This window comes from Sceloporus occidentalis, unplaced genomic scaffold, assembly GCF_023333645.1.
Source record: "Sceloporus occidentalis isolate IW3139 unplaced genomic scaffold, rSceOcc1.0.p SCAF_1, whole genome shotgun sequence".
In the NCBI taxonomy this organism is placed as follows: domain Eukaryota; kingdom Metazoa; phylum Chordata; class Lepidosauria; order Squamata; family Phrynosomatidae; genus Sceloporus; species Sceloporus occidentalis.
This window is the reverse complement of record NW_028316981.1, coordinates 239,164,597-239,178,861: the sequence shown is the minus strand read 5'-3', so window position 1 is coordinate 239,178,861 and position 14,265 is coordinate 239,164,597. Positions and strand designations below refer to the sequence as shown.

Below are 14,265 nucleotides of genomic sequence, written 5' to 3'. Positions count from 1 at the left end.
CAGCGCAGCCTTCCTTTATGCGGGGATCTGTTCCGGACCCCCCCCCCCCATGTACTCTAAGGGGAAAAACATGTATGCTTGAGCCCCATTAGAAGTAATGGTGCTCATGCATGCAGCATGCCCCATTACGTCTTCCGGGGCACAAGAGGAGTTTTTCTGGCATGGCTTCCAGTGTATGCTGGAAGCTGCGCATGGCGCACTCGCATGTGCACACTGTATGGGGGCACTGTAATACCATAGTAAAATGGTGTTCCTTATATAAAATGACAAATCAAGGTTTGCTTGGGAATTTTCATTTTTGAACATTTTTGAAAGGTGGCTGGTTGAATCCATGGATGCAGAATTTGTGGATACAGAGGGCCGATTTTGTAGAAATAAAATGAGGAAAAGCTGCCTTGGAAAAGGCCAGTTTGGAAGGTCAAGGATGCTTCATTGTCTGCTCCAAACTGGTTCCCAAATGTCATTCCCCTTTATTGTGTGTCACTGCCTCCTTATTTCTTGGTGTAAAATAGGATCCAGCAGGCTCATGGTGCAGCATACACATCCTTGTGACCTCAGACAATCACCAGTAATCTGATCAGTGGTGTGCGCGCTGATGTGTGTGCTGGCAGGGCCTTTTCTTGGGGATGTTCAGGGCCTTAATGGATTAGTTTTAGAAATGGGGACATTTATTAGGTCTCTGATGTTTCAGTAAAATCATGGAAAGACAATAGAAGGCAGATAAATCTGAATGGTGCAGCGCAATGGTTTAAGGTGCTGATCCTGATAAGGAATCACCATTTGGATTCAGATTCAGTCAAAAAAAGACTTGGGCCTAGCACTGCAGTTTTCTAACTCAGAAGACATGTTACTGTTTAGATTTATGTGTATTTTACTATTTGTTGACTTCGGGAAGATGCTGAACAATTCCTGCATTTGACAAAAGGGTGTTTACACTAGCATTTTAATGGAGGGTTGTTGAATGCCCCAGGGCACTAAATTTGCTGGGTGCATTCATATTCATGAACAATGAATCAATGTTCTTTTCATTATGTCTTTGCAAGACTTACTGGATACTTTTTGTCAACATTAAGACAAACATACAGTTCAATAAAACAATCTATACAAACTGGCCAACCTTAAAATTAAATAAAAATTACCTAAAAATGAGCACTCATAGAGCAACAAAGATTTGTCTTCTTTTGTCATGACTATGTATTAAGGCTAAATCCGCCACCATCATGCCTAAACGTGATGTAAAGTGTGGCCAGGTAATCCTAGATGTTGTAGGCAAAATAAGTAATTTTCCCAAGCTCAAATTCTGCTCGCACATCACTTTACTTCCCCAATATCTCTTGTCAGGTGCTTTTCTCCTCCACCAAACTCCTATACTAGATGTGTGCTTAACTGTATGCTGAATCCACACCTGCAAAATAATTCAGAGCGTGCAGTGCCCAGACCAAGTTTTGCCCTGTTAGCACCACACTCCCCTTGTTTAATCCAAACTCATTTCATCTTAGAGCCACAGGCTTCACCCACCCAAAGACACATTGGCATAAACTGGTGTTTCTACCACTGTCCACATGGTCAATGAATTGGCTTATTTTCAGACCTCCCACCCACAGCCGCTGCATTCTTTTTTCTTCTTCCTGGCATGCATATCCATATCAACCAATAGCCTTTCTTGTTTTCCTGCCATTCTAACAACCCTGACTCCAGTCAGCAATCAAAAAGAAAAATAGTGTTGGAACATTCTGCACAGTCTCCATTAGTTCTGGCATTTTCGCACGTTTGATTCACAAAGCACAGCCACTTCACAAGAGAAGATTTCAATTCAATGCCCACTTAGTCCCACTGAATTAACTGAACCTCATGTCTACTCTTCCTTTTTTTTTCTGCCCTTTTTGGCTGTCCTGGGGTTACAGCTGGTAAAGCAACTGCACATCAACAAGAAAAAATTGCCAGATGAGGATGCCAAGTAACTTCCTAACAACCTTCCCCACCCTCTAACCCAATCTCACCTCCTGATTCCACCCTCATCCCAATTTGGAGTGCAGGGCAAATGTTTACAAAACAACATTTTCCCCCTAGAAAATGTAGTAAAAGCATTTTGTTTGTTTTTAAAATCACTTTAAAGCCCTCATACATAAAAAAAATCCTTTCACTTTGAATCTGGAGAAACATAATATGTTCTAACAGGACTGAAACCAGGATTAGTATGAATCATTTTACAGGAGTGGCTTCAACCAAAGTGGGCTGATACAGATGGCCCTTTAAAGCCCACTTCCAGGCATCTTGGGAGAGCTGTGTTTATACACCGCATGATCCGAAGATGTCTAGAAGTCACCCAGAAGCAGGGCAGCTGCCCAAATATGGGTGGTTCAAGATGCTTTGGCAGTGCAGTGTTTACATGCCACAAGCTGCCGAAGTGTCTTGAACCTGCTCTGGGGCTGTGGCGAGGCCGACAAAGGTGACTCTTTTCCAGCCCAAATAAGAGCAGATCTTTCCCACTCCTATTTGGCCAGGTTCAAGGTGGATTGGGGCCACAGTTTGTGTTTGCTGTGGCCCTATTCCCTCTTTGGCAGGGTGGCTTCAAAAGGACAAAAGAAAGAAAGGGAGCAGTTAAGAGTTGGCATCAATGTCATTTTGCCTCTTATAAATAGACCTCTTACTTCCTTGATCTAAAGGACCTTTCATGCTACAAAATTATAGCAGTACGGTTGCATTTTAGTGGTCATGGCAAAATCCTATTGAGTCCTTTAAATCAGATATGCACTAGAGCCCTCTGGTTAGAATTGTAAATACCCCTCTTTAAACTACATATCCTAGGATTCCATGGGATGCTACTGTGACAATCAAAGTGGAATCATAATGCTGTAATTGTATAGTGTTTAAGGACCCTAAGAGATTTTGTCAGTTGCATGTTGAAATACACAGACCTGTCATGTCTGCAACCGTTTTGGCCCCTGGCAGATTTTAATTTTTTGCTGGAAGGGGATTTAGTCACTCCATAACCATGCAGAGGTAGAGAGCAGTCTCCCCATTTCTAACTTCCCACTGTAAAAAACACTACACCAAATAAGAGTAACACCACACTGCATACACATACATTCCATTGCTTTCTTTATGACCTAGGGCCAGACTAGATAGGACAAAGATAGACTTCTGTGTTTAAATATGCATTATATAGAAATGTAAAAATAACCTGAAAATATGTTCAGACAAGTGGAACCATTTTATTTTTTTTAATTATAGGATTAATAATGTTCTCTTTAGCATACTAAATAACTATATTTTTTCTCAGTAGAAATAAGTATTTTGTTTTGCAGTATAACCTGATATGATTGGTGTTTGTTCTCTGTATTCAAAACCTTTTAGCTTTCTCATTGTTTTTAGTTCTCACATTGTTAAGTGCCAGTGTACCTTTGAAAGTTATAATACATTTGCCATTTAATTTTTTCCTGCTGGGAGCTGTAGTCCTTCTGGAGACCATCAGATAAGGGAAGGCTGGTGTAGAACTATCTCATTGTGGATACTTTCTCTATTGAAATGCTCTTTTCTTGCCTCTGCAATGTCTCCATCTCTCCCCACCACACCAGAATACATTTTAACTCACAAAGCTGTTTTATTGCAACATTCTGGCTTAGTTGACACTTTTCTAGGGAGGAAAAGCTTTCAACACTGGATGGTAAGTTGCAGTTGCCTCTCTGCTGCACACAAACAGTCTTGTGGTAGAGGGCTCACGTCCATTTAGGAAATGATGAGGAACTAATGTAATACATCAAAATTGCAGGTAATGTCACGGAGTAAGACAGAAATGTATTCATGTACAGCAGTGGTTTTCAAGCTTTTTTCCCCTTGTGACCCACTTTACAACTACACGCAGACGTCCCCATGTGACATAGTAAATGAGTAATAATAATAATAATAATAATAATAATAATAATTTATTTATAACCCGCCTTTCCATGGGGAATCAAGGCAGGTTACATCTAAAAACAGTATATTACATATAAAATCTAGTTAAAATTAATCCCCCACCCAACCGCCCAAGCCTGAGTATAAAACTAAATTAAATTATTTACAATATAAAAACATTGTGATGATAAGAGCAACAAAGTTGGAGAAAAATCTAAGAAGGACAGTATAATAGGAGGGAATAGGCTACATTGTACTCAGGGATGGGAGGCTAGTTTGGAAAGGCCTGCCAGAAGAGATCTGCTTTAATGGCATTTTTAAAGGCCACCAGGGTGGTAATGTGGCGGATCTCCTCCAGCAGGTCGTTCCATAGCCTTCGAGCATTTTGCTTGTTTAGTGTGTTATTTTTGATCACACATTCATGTGTATTCATGAATACATAGGAGTATATTCATACAGCAGCATCTCATTCTGAGAACTAGGGCAGTGATGGGACAAGTAGAGGAAGAAGAAGTGGTGGCCATGGTCCATCAAGTTTACCCACTCTCCTTTTCCTCCTTCTCCTCCTCCCTTGGGCAGAGGTGGCTGCTCCAGGTGACCGCCTTGTCATACTCTTTCTCTCCAAGAGAGAAAAAGGTTGGGAAGTGGTTGAGTCAGTTTCACATCTTATTGAGCAATTTGCACAGACATACCCCCAGAGGTCCCACTCAACAGTTCAAGAACTACTACTGATGTACAGAAAAAAGAATATTGGGGAGTTTCTGAGAGTCACATTACACAGGGCATTGCCCTGATTTTATACTGTGTATTTAAGGAACAATATCAATATATATTTAGAACATTTTCACCCTCCCTTTCCCCAAGAAGCCTAAAACTGCAAGCACCATCAATTGGAACAGTACCGTAATAATTTTTAAAACAGCTCAGCAGTAACACTAAATACAAGCAGCAGCCATAAAACAGTGAAATATAAGAAAGACAAAATAAATGAAATATTAAAAACAACTCTGAAACAACAAGTCTGAAAAACAAGTTAGCCAACAGAATTAGAACTACTTCAGAAAGAAAGCAGCCAAGCATAGCCCAAAAACCTTTCTAAAAGGGCTATTTCTGTGAATATATGTATGTGCACATTATTACTTGTCATCTCATCTTGTTGTTGCTGTTGTGTGCCTTCCAAGTCATTTCTGACTTATGGTGACCCTAACACAGACCTAACTGGGGTTTTACTTGCCAGAATTTGTTCAGAAGGTTCTGCCTATGCCTTCCTCTGAGGCTGAGAGGGTGTGACTTGCTCAAAGTTACCAGTGGGTTTCCACAGCTGAACCTGGTCTCCGGAGCTCTAGTCCAGCACTTGTTACCCATGCTGCTTCATATAAATTTTGGTATAAATGATAACCCTTAATGACCCCTAGATGAACTCTGTCCACCATTGCCAGCAAGGCACAAGGACATGTACCACACCCCTGAGGGGTACCCACATCATCATATCTAGAGAGTCGCATAAGAGGATTATCATAGGACCAGGAAGAGCAAATATTTGCCTTGCCTGAGGCTCTTGCCTCCCCAGGGTCTGTTGTCCGAGCAGCTTAAGACCACTAAGACAATCAGACAGGGACATCCAGGTGAAAAGCAAGTAATTCAACACCTTTGTTCTCACCATCAAGCACCTTTGCCAGAAGCAAGATTTTGCCTATAAATACTCCCAGATTTGCTTGTTCACGGGGCCAGTCTGGATTTCAGGGGGAAGCTCTGTCCCCTTGAACCCTGACCTGGCTCCTGGCTCCTGGCTCCTGGCCAGTCATTCCATGGCTGAGCCTCATGCCATCCTCATCATATTCCATCTGGATTCCTGGAGGGAGTCTACATTCTGGTACGTATCACCCCAGTGATGCCTAAAATCCTATTCCATGCTAACCTATGCTTTTCCTGAGCCTTGTATGTGTGTGTGTATGCTAGTGAATCGTATGTGGTTTTCCCCTTATAAATAAATTGGTTATTAATTCTAGAAGTCTGTCTCAGCTCCATTTATTGGTCAAATCCCCTGGTCTGCTCCGTATACATATCGGGAGACGATTCTGCAAGGGCCGTTGTAGCAGGCCCTCCTCTTGCAATATTTGAGCTAATAACAATAACAATAAAATTCCCCTAAAAGGACCCTTGGCTACACACTCACACCACTACACCATACTGGCTCTTGTCATCTCCTTTTACCAAAGGTAATTGCTGACAGAAACCAAAGCTGATGCCAGGAAGAGGGTAACCGGGCACAGGAGTGTATAGCATAAAAGCAATGGAAGGTTATTCCTGAGTATAAGAGGGGAGGTGTTGAACTCTGGCCTTGGTGGCTGGGAGGTTGTGGGAGCTATAGCCCAAAAAAGTAGTTTTGTCACGCTACGTTATTGGCTAACAGAGGTGCTTGCATAACTCCCCTGAGTATTGGTTTGACCCAATGAAAACTCTAAGGAAAGTGCTGTACTTGTTAGTTGAATTCAGAAAAAGAAAGCTGGAGCATTTTTAGTTGTTTATTTTGGAGGAAACAAAAGGGTAAATTCTTTGTAGTGTAATTTCTGTGTTGGCTTTTATTTTATTTTATTGTATTTTAATGCTTTAAAGCTGCACCAAATGTTGCACAAATGCTGAGCAGCACATTGGAAGAGTCCTGCAATCAAGTCCTGCTCTGGTGCCTCATAGGATACACGGAACCTTTGCATATGTCAAATTTGATGGACAGTTTATATTGGTGTTAAAAATGTATGTTGAGATTTAAAGAGCAGTTGCGTTTGTAATATTCAATTACAGTTGGCTCCATAGTACTCAGAAAGACGTATACATGCCTGTGGCACTGCCTTTTCCTGGTCTACTCCTGCTACTCTGATTGGCAGCATTCTCCAGGGTGTTTGGCATGGTCTTCCACATCTCTGTCATCTAAAAGGATAGACCAGTGATTGAGCCTGGAACCTTCTGCATTCAAAACATGCAGGGACTCAGACGACTTCCAAGTTGCCAACTGTGTATATATTCCAGTCTTTAGTGGTTCTCGGCTGGGACAACTCAAAATATGCTGACAAAATAAGCTCAAAGTACTAAACATTCTGAACACTAAACATCAGCATAGTCTGCATTTGCAACTTATCCTCAAAGAGCATTGGACTGGATATACAGAACTGCACTTGCTTCCAAGGAGCTCCTGAAGCCCAAAGGCATTACTTTGAAGAGTCCTTCCTCTCCTTTTAATCCCCTTCAAATTATAGGTCTGCATGGGAGATCCAGTCAGCCTTCTCTATCCAACCAGCCACAGCTTGAAAATATTCAAAAAAAATTACAAATACTATAAAGCAAATCTTGATTTTGCTATTTTATATAAAGGGAGACTGTTTTGCTATGCCACTGTACTTACTGAATATACTCACGTATAAGTCTAGAATTTTAGGTCAAAAAACTGACCCCAAAAAACTGACTCGACTTATCCACAGGTCAGTCTAAATACTGCATCTTAAATCTTATTTAAAAGAAGGCACCATCTCCTGATGAAAAGCAAGAGTATAATATGTGAAACACTGCCCCCCCCCCCTCTACTCTCTCATCCATCCAATCTTAAGAGTAAGCACACAGAGTTATGTCTGCTGGAATTTTATGGTTTTTGACTATGGCCTGTTACAGACAGCCAAAATAAAGCTGCTTCGAGTCACAGTAGAGATATGGTGTTTCAATGATGCATGCATCCTAAGAGTCCAGAAGTCGCACCAAAGCCACACTCCAGCCCTAAGGACTGGAGCGTGGCTTTGGTGTGGCTTCTGGACTCTTAGGACGCATGCATCATTAAAACACCATACCTCCACTGTGACTCGAAGCAGCTTTATTTTGGCTGTCTGTAACAGGCCATTGTTTTGCTTTGCTTCATCCTTTCAATACTTTGCTATATGCTCCTAAATTTTACCCTCAGCTTATCCACGGGTCATAGCAAGATCCATAATTTTGGCCCCAAAACTGGCCCTCGACTTATACATGTGGTCGACTTACAGTCGAGTATATACGTTAATAGGACTTGAGCATCCACCGATTTTGGTATCCATGGGATGTCCTGGAACTAAACCCCAGTGAATACCCAGGACCAACTATACAAGATTTTGCTAGCAGCTCATGAGAAAGAACTTCTATATTTTTTCAGTAGTGTACCTTTTTCCATAGGAAACTCAAATAATGGATTGTTGTAATGGATTTGGAAGAGGTGGCAATATCAAAGGCTGAGGAGAGAATCTTCAATAATAATAATAGTTATTATTTGTAATTCTAGTAGGAACATAATCCCAGAAGTGTGTGCAGTAAATTGGCATAAGTGCTTCATTCAACATCTGATAGGCAGAATGAACTATAAACCACTTAAACATCTTAATCTTATTCATGTCAATAATGACACCTGGTAGTTTCCATGTCAAGTGTGGTGATGAATCTGCTCTGGGATTTGGTCTGAGCTATCCAAGAGGAGAAGGCTTGGCATCCTGGATAGCTACTTTAAAGTTTGGACTAAATGCCAGAGTGGATCCACTATCCCAATGAAATGGAAACCACAAGCCATCACTACATGTCACTGAGATTAAACTGGTTTTAGTGTATGAAATTTTAGCACATTGATAAGACATAAGGGGCTAGGTGTTCTGAGCCTTCTGTCCCCTCTCCCACCAATATTCTCCAATCAAAGATGGTAGGGCCACCATAACCCGGAATTAACTTGAAGGCACCCAAGAAAAACAATTGTCTTCACTGCCTTCTAGAAACATTAAAGGAACCAGAACAAAAGGTAAAGAAGGGTAGACATCTTCCATGCACACTTGCACACTCCTGAAATCTGAATAATATCAGCCCTTCCCCTCGCAAAAAGTGAAGTATGGCAATGGGTAGCAAGATTATGAACTAACAAAGCATCAGTCCAAGGCCACTTTTAGTAAAATATTTCAAACATATTTGGATTGGTGGTCAAACCAGATGTTACACGTGGCTTACTCAGCACAATCACCCCATCACACTAGGGACAGGCATACACAAGGGGAATGTGAGTCATTTTTGGTACATCCAGATGAGCTGCACCTGCATGCCCAGCAATGACAAGAAATCAAGTATTTGTGGACTTCTGGTCACTTGCTATTTTATGTGTTTATTTAGCCTGTTTCAAGGTGTGGGAAGAAAGAGGGACAGAATTTTCAGGTCATCACTGTTGGTTGTAATGAGTAGGACTGTTGGAATCAATTTGCAGGCCCCCCCCCCCAAATTATGTGCCCCCCCCCCCAGCTGAATGTTCAGCCATCCTTCAAAAAATTAGGATCGGGGGATATGGGCCAGATGCTTCCCCAAAAGTATCACGAGGCCTACAGGCTGCACAATTCTGCTCCACCTCCCATTTAAAGCAACCAAAAAGTTGACTCAGACTGAGGCTGCTCTGTGTAAACTCTTCTCCACTGTGCCATTTCCCCATTTTAAAAGGCCCTCTTGTGCTGAAATAGTCCTATGGGGTGAAACATGCATGTTCCAAGATATAAATGCCACTTGCCAAACAGGAAAATGAATCAAATCCATCTCTTCTGGTTTTGCAGGCCCAGTCCTAAGTGGGATGCCTGATACTGCAGCAGGGCCAAGGCTATCAATAGGTACAGTGAGATGGCTGTCTTAGGTGGCAGATTAGGGAAGGCAGGAAATGAAGTGCTGGAAGACCAAGCTGTGAGTTCTATGCAGCTTCTCCTGCATTCGTGGGTTTTTTTTTTTGGGGGGGGGTGGAGGTGCTCTATCATCAGTGGTGCTGAAGCGATCTATAGCTCACTTTTTTCAATGAGAATCATAAGGTCTTTGGGATCAGCCATAGCTGGTGGGTTCCAAATCACTGATGCAGTGGATCTACTCAAGGTTTCAGACTTTAAAGAAGCCATTCATGGTAGTCAATCTGTTTTGGGTAAGTAGTTCAGCACTATGGATAACTCATTTACAGCCTGAACTAAAATCTGGAATGGATTCATTGCCCCATTGACATGCAATCACATATCAACCGTCACTGCTTCAGATTATAGGACTGCTACTCCCAGCATTCCTCACCACTAATTAACTAAGGGTGCTGGTAGTTGCAGTCCAACAACATCTTAAGGTCCACACACTTCCCAGTCCTGATTTAGTCAGTTTCTGTGTGTGGAGTGGGAGAGTCATCATTTTATCTCTTGGCCAGGGATAGCAAAATACCTGGGTTTGTCCCTACGTTTGATGCTGCCCATCAAATGTATTTTGGAGATAAAGGCGGGTTATAGACCGCCGCTTTGAGGTGGTCTGCCACCGCCACCGTTTGCTCCGTAAGGGAGCTGTCGCAGCCAAACCGCGCGGCTCCGTTACGGAGCAAAAAAGAAGCTCCAAAATGGAGCTTCTTCTTGCGGTGCCCTAATGACGTCACGAGGCGCCAGGGGCGCATTTGCGACATCATTAGCGCCGCGACACGTTCGGACGCACAGCGTCCGATACGTAAAGATGGCGGCGCCCGTATGAATAGGGCGCCGCCATCTTGTACGTATTCTATACGTACTAGGGTTAGGGGGGTGCGGAAGCACCACCCCTTCCTAACCCTAGTACGTATAGAATACGTACTAAATGGCGGTCTGTAACCCGTCTAAGGCTTCTTTTAGCTACCCTTGTCAAAATTATATCCAAGAATGCTTAAGGGAGAAAAAAACTATTCCTTATTATCTACTAAAGATATGTCTGGAACAAATAAAACATAATTTAGTGTATTAAATTGTCCACTTAATGGGATTGTTCATCACCTGAGCCCTTGTTCCATGTCCCATTACCTGGGACATGGAACTAAAACATGCCCACAGTCTCTAAGGGACTGTGCAGATTGGCAGGAAAGGCCGGGTTGGGAGTGGAGTCGGCGTAGCATCCATATGATGTACTCCCTGGCTCTGCCTCCAGGCTGGCGTGATATAACGCACCACACTACATGGTGCGCGACATCATGGTGCTCCTCTGGCGCTGCGTCCGCACAATGCAGCACCAAAGGAGCACCATAAAGCCATGCCACCATGACTATTGCGCCCTTTGCAGGGTGCAAAAAAGGACTGTATTTTGCGGCTCATTTTTGCTCCCCGCAAAAGCCAGAGCTGGGCTGTGGCATGCAGTTGCCGCGACACCAATCTGGCTATAAAACTGCCCCTAAAACCTCTGGTGGGCTAGTTAAATCACCTGCTCTGGAAATGTCAGGGGATAGCTAAGGCCTGGGGCAGGTATTCCAACACTTGGTTGTTTAACAAGCTTTATTTATCAGCATCTCTTTCTACTGGACATTTATCCAGTGGATGGTGTGGTCTGGCCTATAGTGATTCAACCTTTCAATTTATGTCATGGAGTGATTTCATTTGAAGATCCTGGCATAACTCCTGACAAATTTAGAAACAATTTAGCCACATAAAGAATCTATATTTGTGAAAGAGGAAAAAAAGTATCATTTTCTTTATAAAAAGAAAGAAATCAACATTTTTACAAAGCTTCAAGGCCTCATCCAATATGTTTCAGACTATTTAATACTTTCTATAGATAAATAGTCTGTTTTGCCTTGCAAGTATTTCAGAGGAATCCTATGCTATTGGCCTGATGCATGGTCTCTTTGAAAAAGGGAGGGTTTCTACTTCAGATCCATATTTCACTGTGTAGTAAAAATAGTAGGTTCCGTAGTACACCTTTCACACTGCACAGTTACAGCACTATGATGCACTTTTAAATGCCATGCAATTACTATGGATCCTGGGGTTTGTATGGAGCTTTCTGGCAGGGAATTCTCCTTTATGGTTATGATATCTGGTCACCTGGCTAGTGTCACCTGATGTGTGTGGGGGGGTCCACTGGGGGGGCAGAGTGAGGAGGCCTCTGCCACCATGGTGAAGCCGGGATGGGTGTGCTTGGCTCTTTTCACCCCATAGCAGGAAGGGGGCATGACTGGGTGTCACCCCTCTTCAAGGGCATCATTCAGTGTGGTCCATACTCCCTGCGCCCCTCTTAATGATGCACCACTGATTTAAAGGTATAATTTTAATTTTGCTAGTTGTTTATGTGAGAGCCAGAGTGATGCAGTGGTTTGAGCGTTGGACTAGAACTCTGGAGACCAGAGTTTGATTCTTTGCTTGAGCACAAAAATAACAGCATCAACAACAAAAACTATTGGGAGTCCTGGGACAAGTCACACTCTCTCGGCCTCAGGGGACAAGTCACCCTCTGAAGAAACTGGCTGAGAAAATCCCAGGATACGTTCACCGCAAGTAAAAAAAAACTGATGCCCTTTGGGGAGAAAAGATGGGATAGAAATTAAACAGACACATAAATAAATAAATAAATTCTGGGAGTTGAAGTCCAAAATCTCTGAAGGGCAGAGTTTGGGAACCACTGATCTGGCCTGTGGCCTTCCTCTCTTCCTCCCTCCCTCCACCTTTCCTAGCATTGCAGTGGACCCTTGTTATCCGCTGGGGTTTGGTTCCAAGATCCCCCATGGATAACAAAATCCGTGGATGCTCAAGTCCCATTAAATATAATGACATAGCAAAATGGTGTCCCTAATAAAAAATGGAAAATCAAGGTTTGATATTTGAAATTGATACTTTTTTTGAAGACTTTCAAACCATGGATGCTTGAATCTGTGTATAAAAAATCCGTGTATAAGAAGGGCCAACTGTATTGGGTTTCCCAGTGAGTCCTTCCTTCTCCTGATCTGCCCAGAGTAGGAAAGCCTCAGTTTGGTCATCAGCACCAAAAAAGAAGAGGAAGAAGAGGAGGAGGAAGAGGATAATGAAGAAGAGGAAGAGGAAGAAGAGGTTGAAAAGAAGAGGAAGAAGAAAAAAAGGAGGAAGAGGAAGAAGAAGATGAGAATGATGAAGAGGAGGAGGAAGAAGAAGAGACCATGGCCAAGTACTGTGTGTGGTGTGGCATGGGAGGAGGTGAATGGGGGGGGGGGTGGCTGTGTGTGGCCCCTTGGGTCTCCCTCCCTTGGCCCCCCTGGCCTTGGGCAGCTCTGGGAAGGCACCAGAGGCTCCTCAGGGGCTCTTCCTCCGCAGCAGCAGCGTTTGGCCAAAGAGCCCCAAAGGCAGGGTGGGTGAGAGGGGAGCCTTGCCCCTGTGTCCCTTCCCCTCCTAGCCCTCCGGACTGGGGCAGTCCCCGCAGCCACGCCCGCCTCGCTGCACTCTGCCTGCTGTGGGCCAGTCGTCCTTCCTTCCTTCCTGCCTGCTTTCTTTCTTTCAGGTCGCATCGCAAGGAAGGGAGGAGGAGGAGGAGACGACGAGGCCACAGAACCCAGCCACGTTTGCAAAAATTATAATAGATTGGTGCATCTGCACTGCAGAAATAATACAGTTTGACACCGCTTTAACTTCTGCTGTGCCATTCTTACAGAATCTTGGGATCTGTAGTTTGCTGCCCCAGTGAAGGTCCTCTGGAGGTGCCAGGCACAGAGGCTGCTGGCCAAAGGTCAGGAAGAAACTCTTCCAGAACATGGGCACAGAGCCTTAAAAACAACCCTACACATACAGACACACACTAGGTCTTCCAGTCGTGAAAGCCTTCTGCTTCACACAGCAGCCCACTCTTGGGGCAAAGGAGGCTCAACAGCCCTTGTAAAACTATAAATCCCAGGATGCCACAGGGCGGGGAAAGTGTATGTTGACACTGCTGGGAGTGGAGAGGAATGTGACCCCAGGGAAAAGTGGGGGGAAACCCATAAATAAAGATCATCATCATAATAACAGCCTTTGTGGGGGGCAGCAGCAGCAGCAGCAGCAGCCCTGGAAGAAAAATATCTTTCTTTACACTCCGCCTTTCTCCCAGTACAGGGGCTCAAGGCGGCTTACAAATCTAAAACAGTCCCAGTTAAAACCCTAGGAGACACTTCTCTGTCAGAGGAGCAATGAGGGCAGAGGGCAAGGGCGCCTCCCTTACCTGGTTTGGCCGGCTTCGGGGGCGGCTTGGACATGGCTGCAGCTGGCCCTGGAAGGAAGGCTCTGGCTTTCCGAAGAGGGGCCCCTGGAGGCCGCCCACCTCCCCCTCTCTCTCTCTCCCTCCAGGTAGAAGGCACAGCCAAAACGGCGGGGAGGAAGTGTGGATCGCGCAGCCCTACCGGCCCATTAGCTCTCTGGCGCCGCGCCCTCTGAAGGACACAACAGGCATTGGGAAAGAGGAGGAGGAGCGAAGTGGCATCGCAGCCGACATTGAGAAAGGAGGTGAAGGAGGAGGGAAGTGGGCATCGCAGCCGCAGCACCGAAGCAGAGCTCTGGCTCTGCGCCCTCTAGTGGACACCTCAGGCACTGGGAAAGAAGGGTCAATGGTGGACAGAAGCTGTCCAGGACCAGTGAG

The 14,265-nt window shown here is 44.1% G+C and overlaps 1 protein-coding gene across 1 annotated transcript in view; it reads right to left on the bottom strand.

Moving 5' to 3' along the window:
- OSTF1 (osteoclast stimulating factor 1) overlaps positions 1-14,071 on the bottom strand; it is a 42,216-nt gene extending 28,145 nt beyond the window's left edge. The window contains exon 1 of the mRNA XM_089490780.1: positions 13,852-14,071. Within this exon, the coding sequence (XP_089346906.1) occupies positions 13,852-13,885 (34 nt within the window). The 5' untranslated portion in view covers positions 13,886-14,071. The remainder of the gene's footprint in view (positions 1-13,851) is intronic.
- Positions 14,072-14,265: the final 194 nt, after the last annotated feature.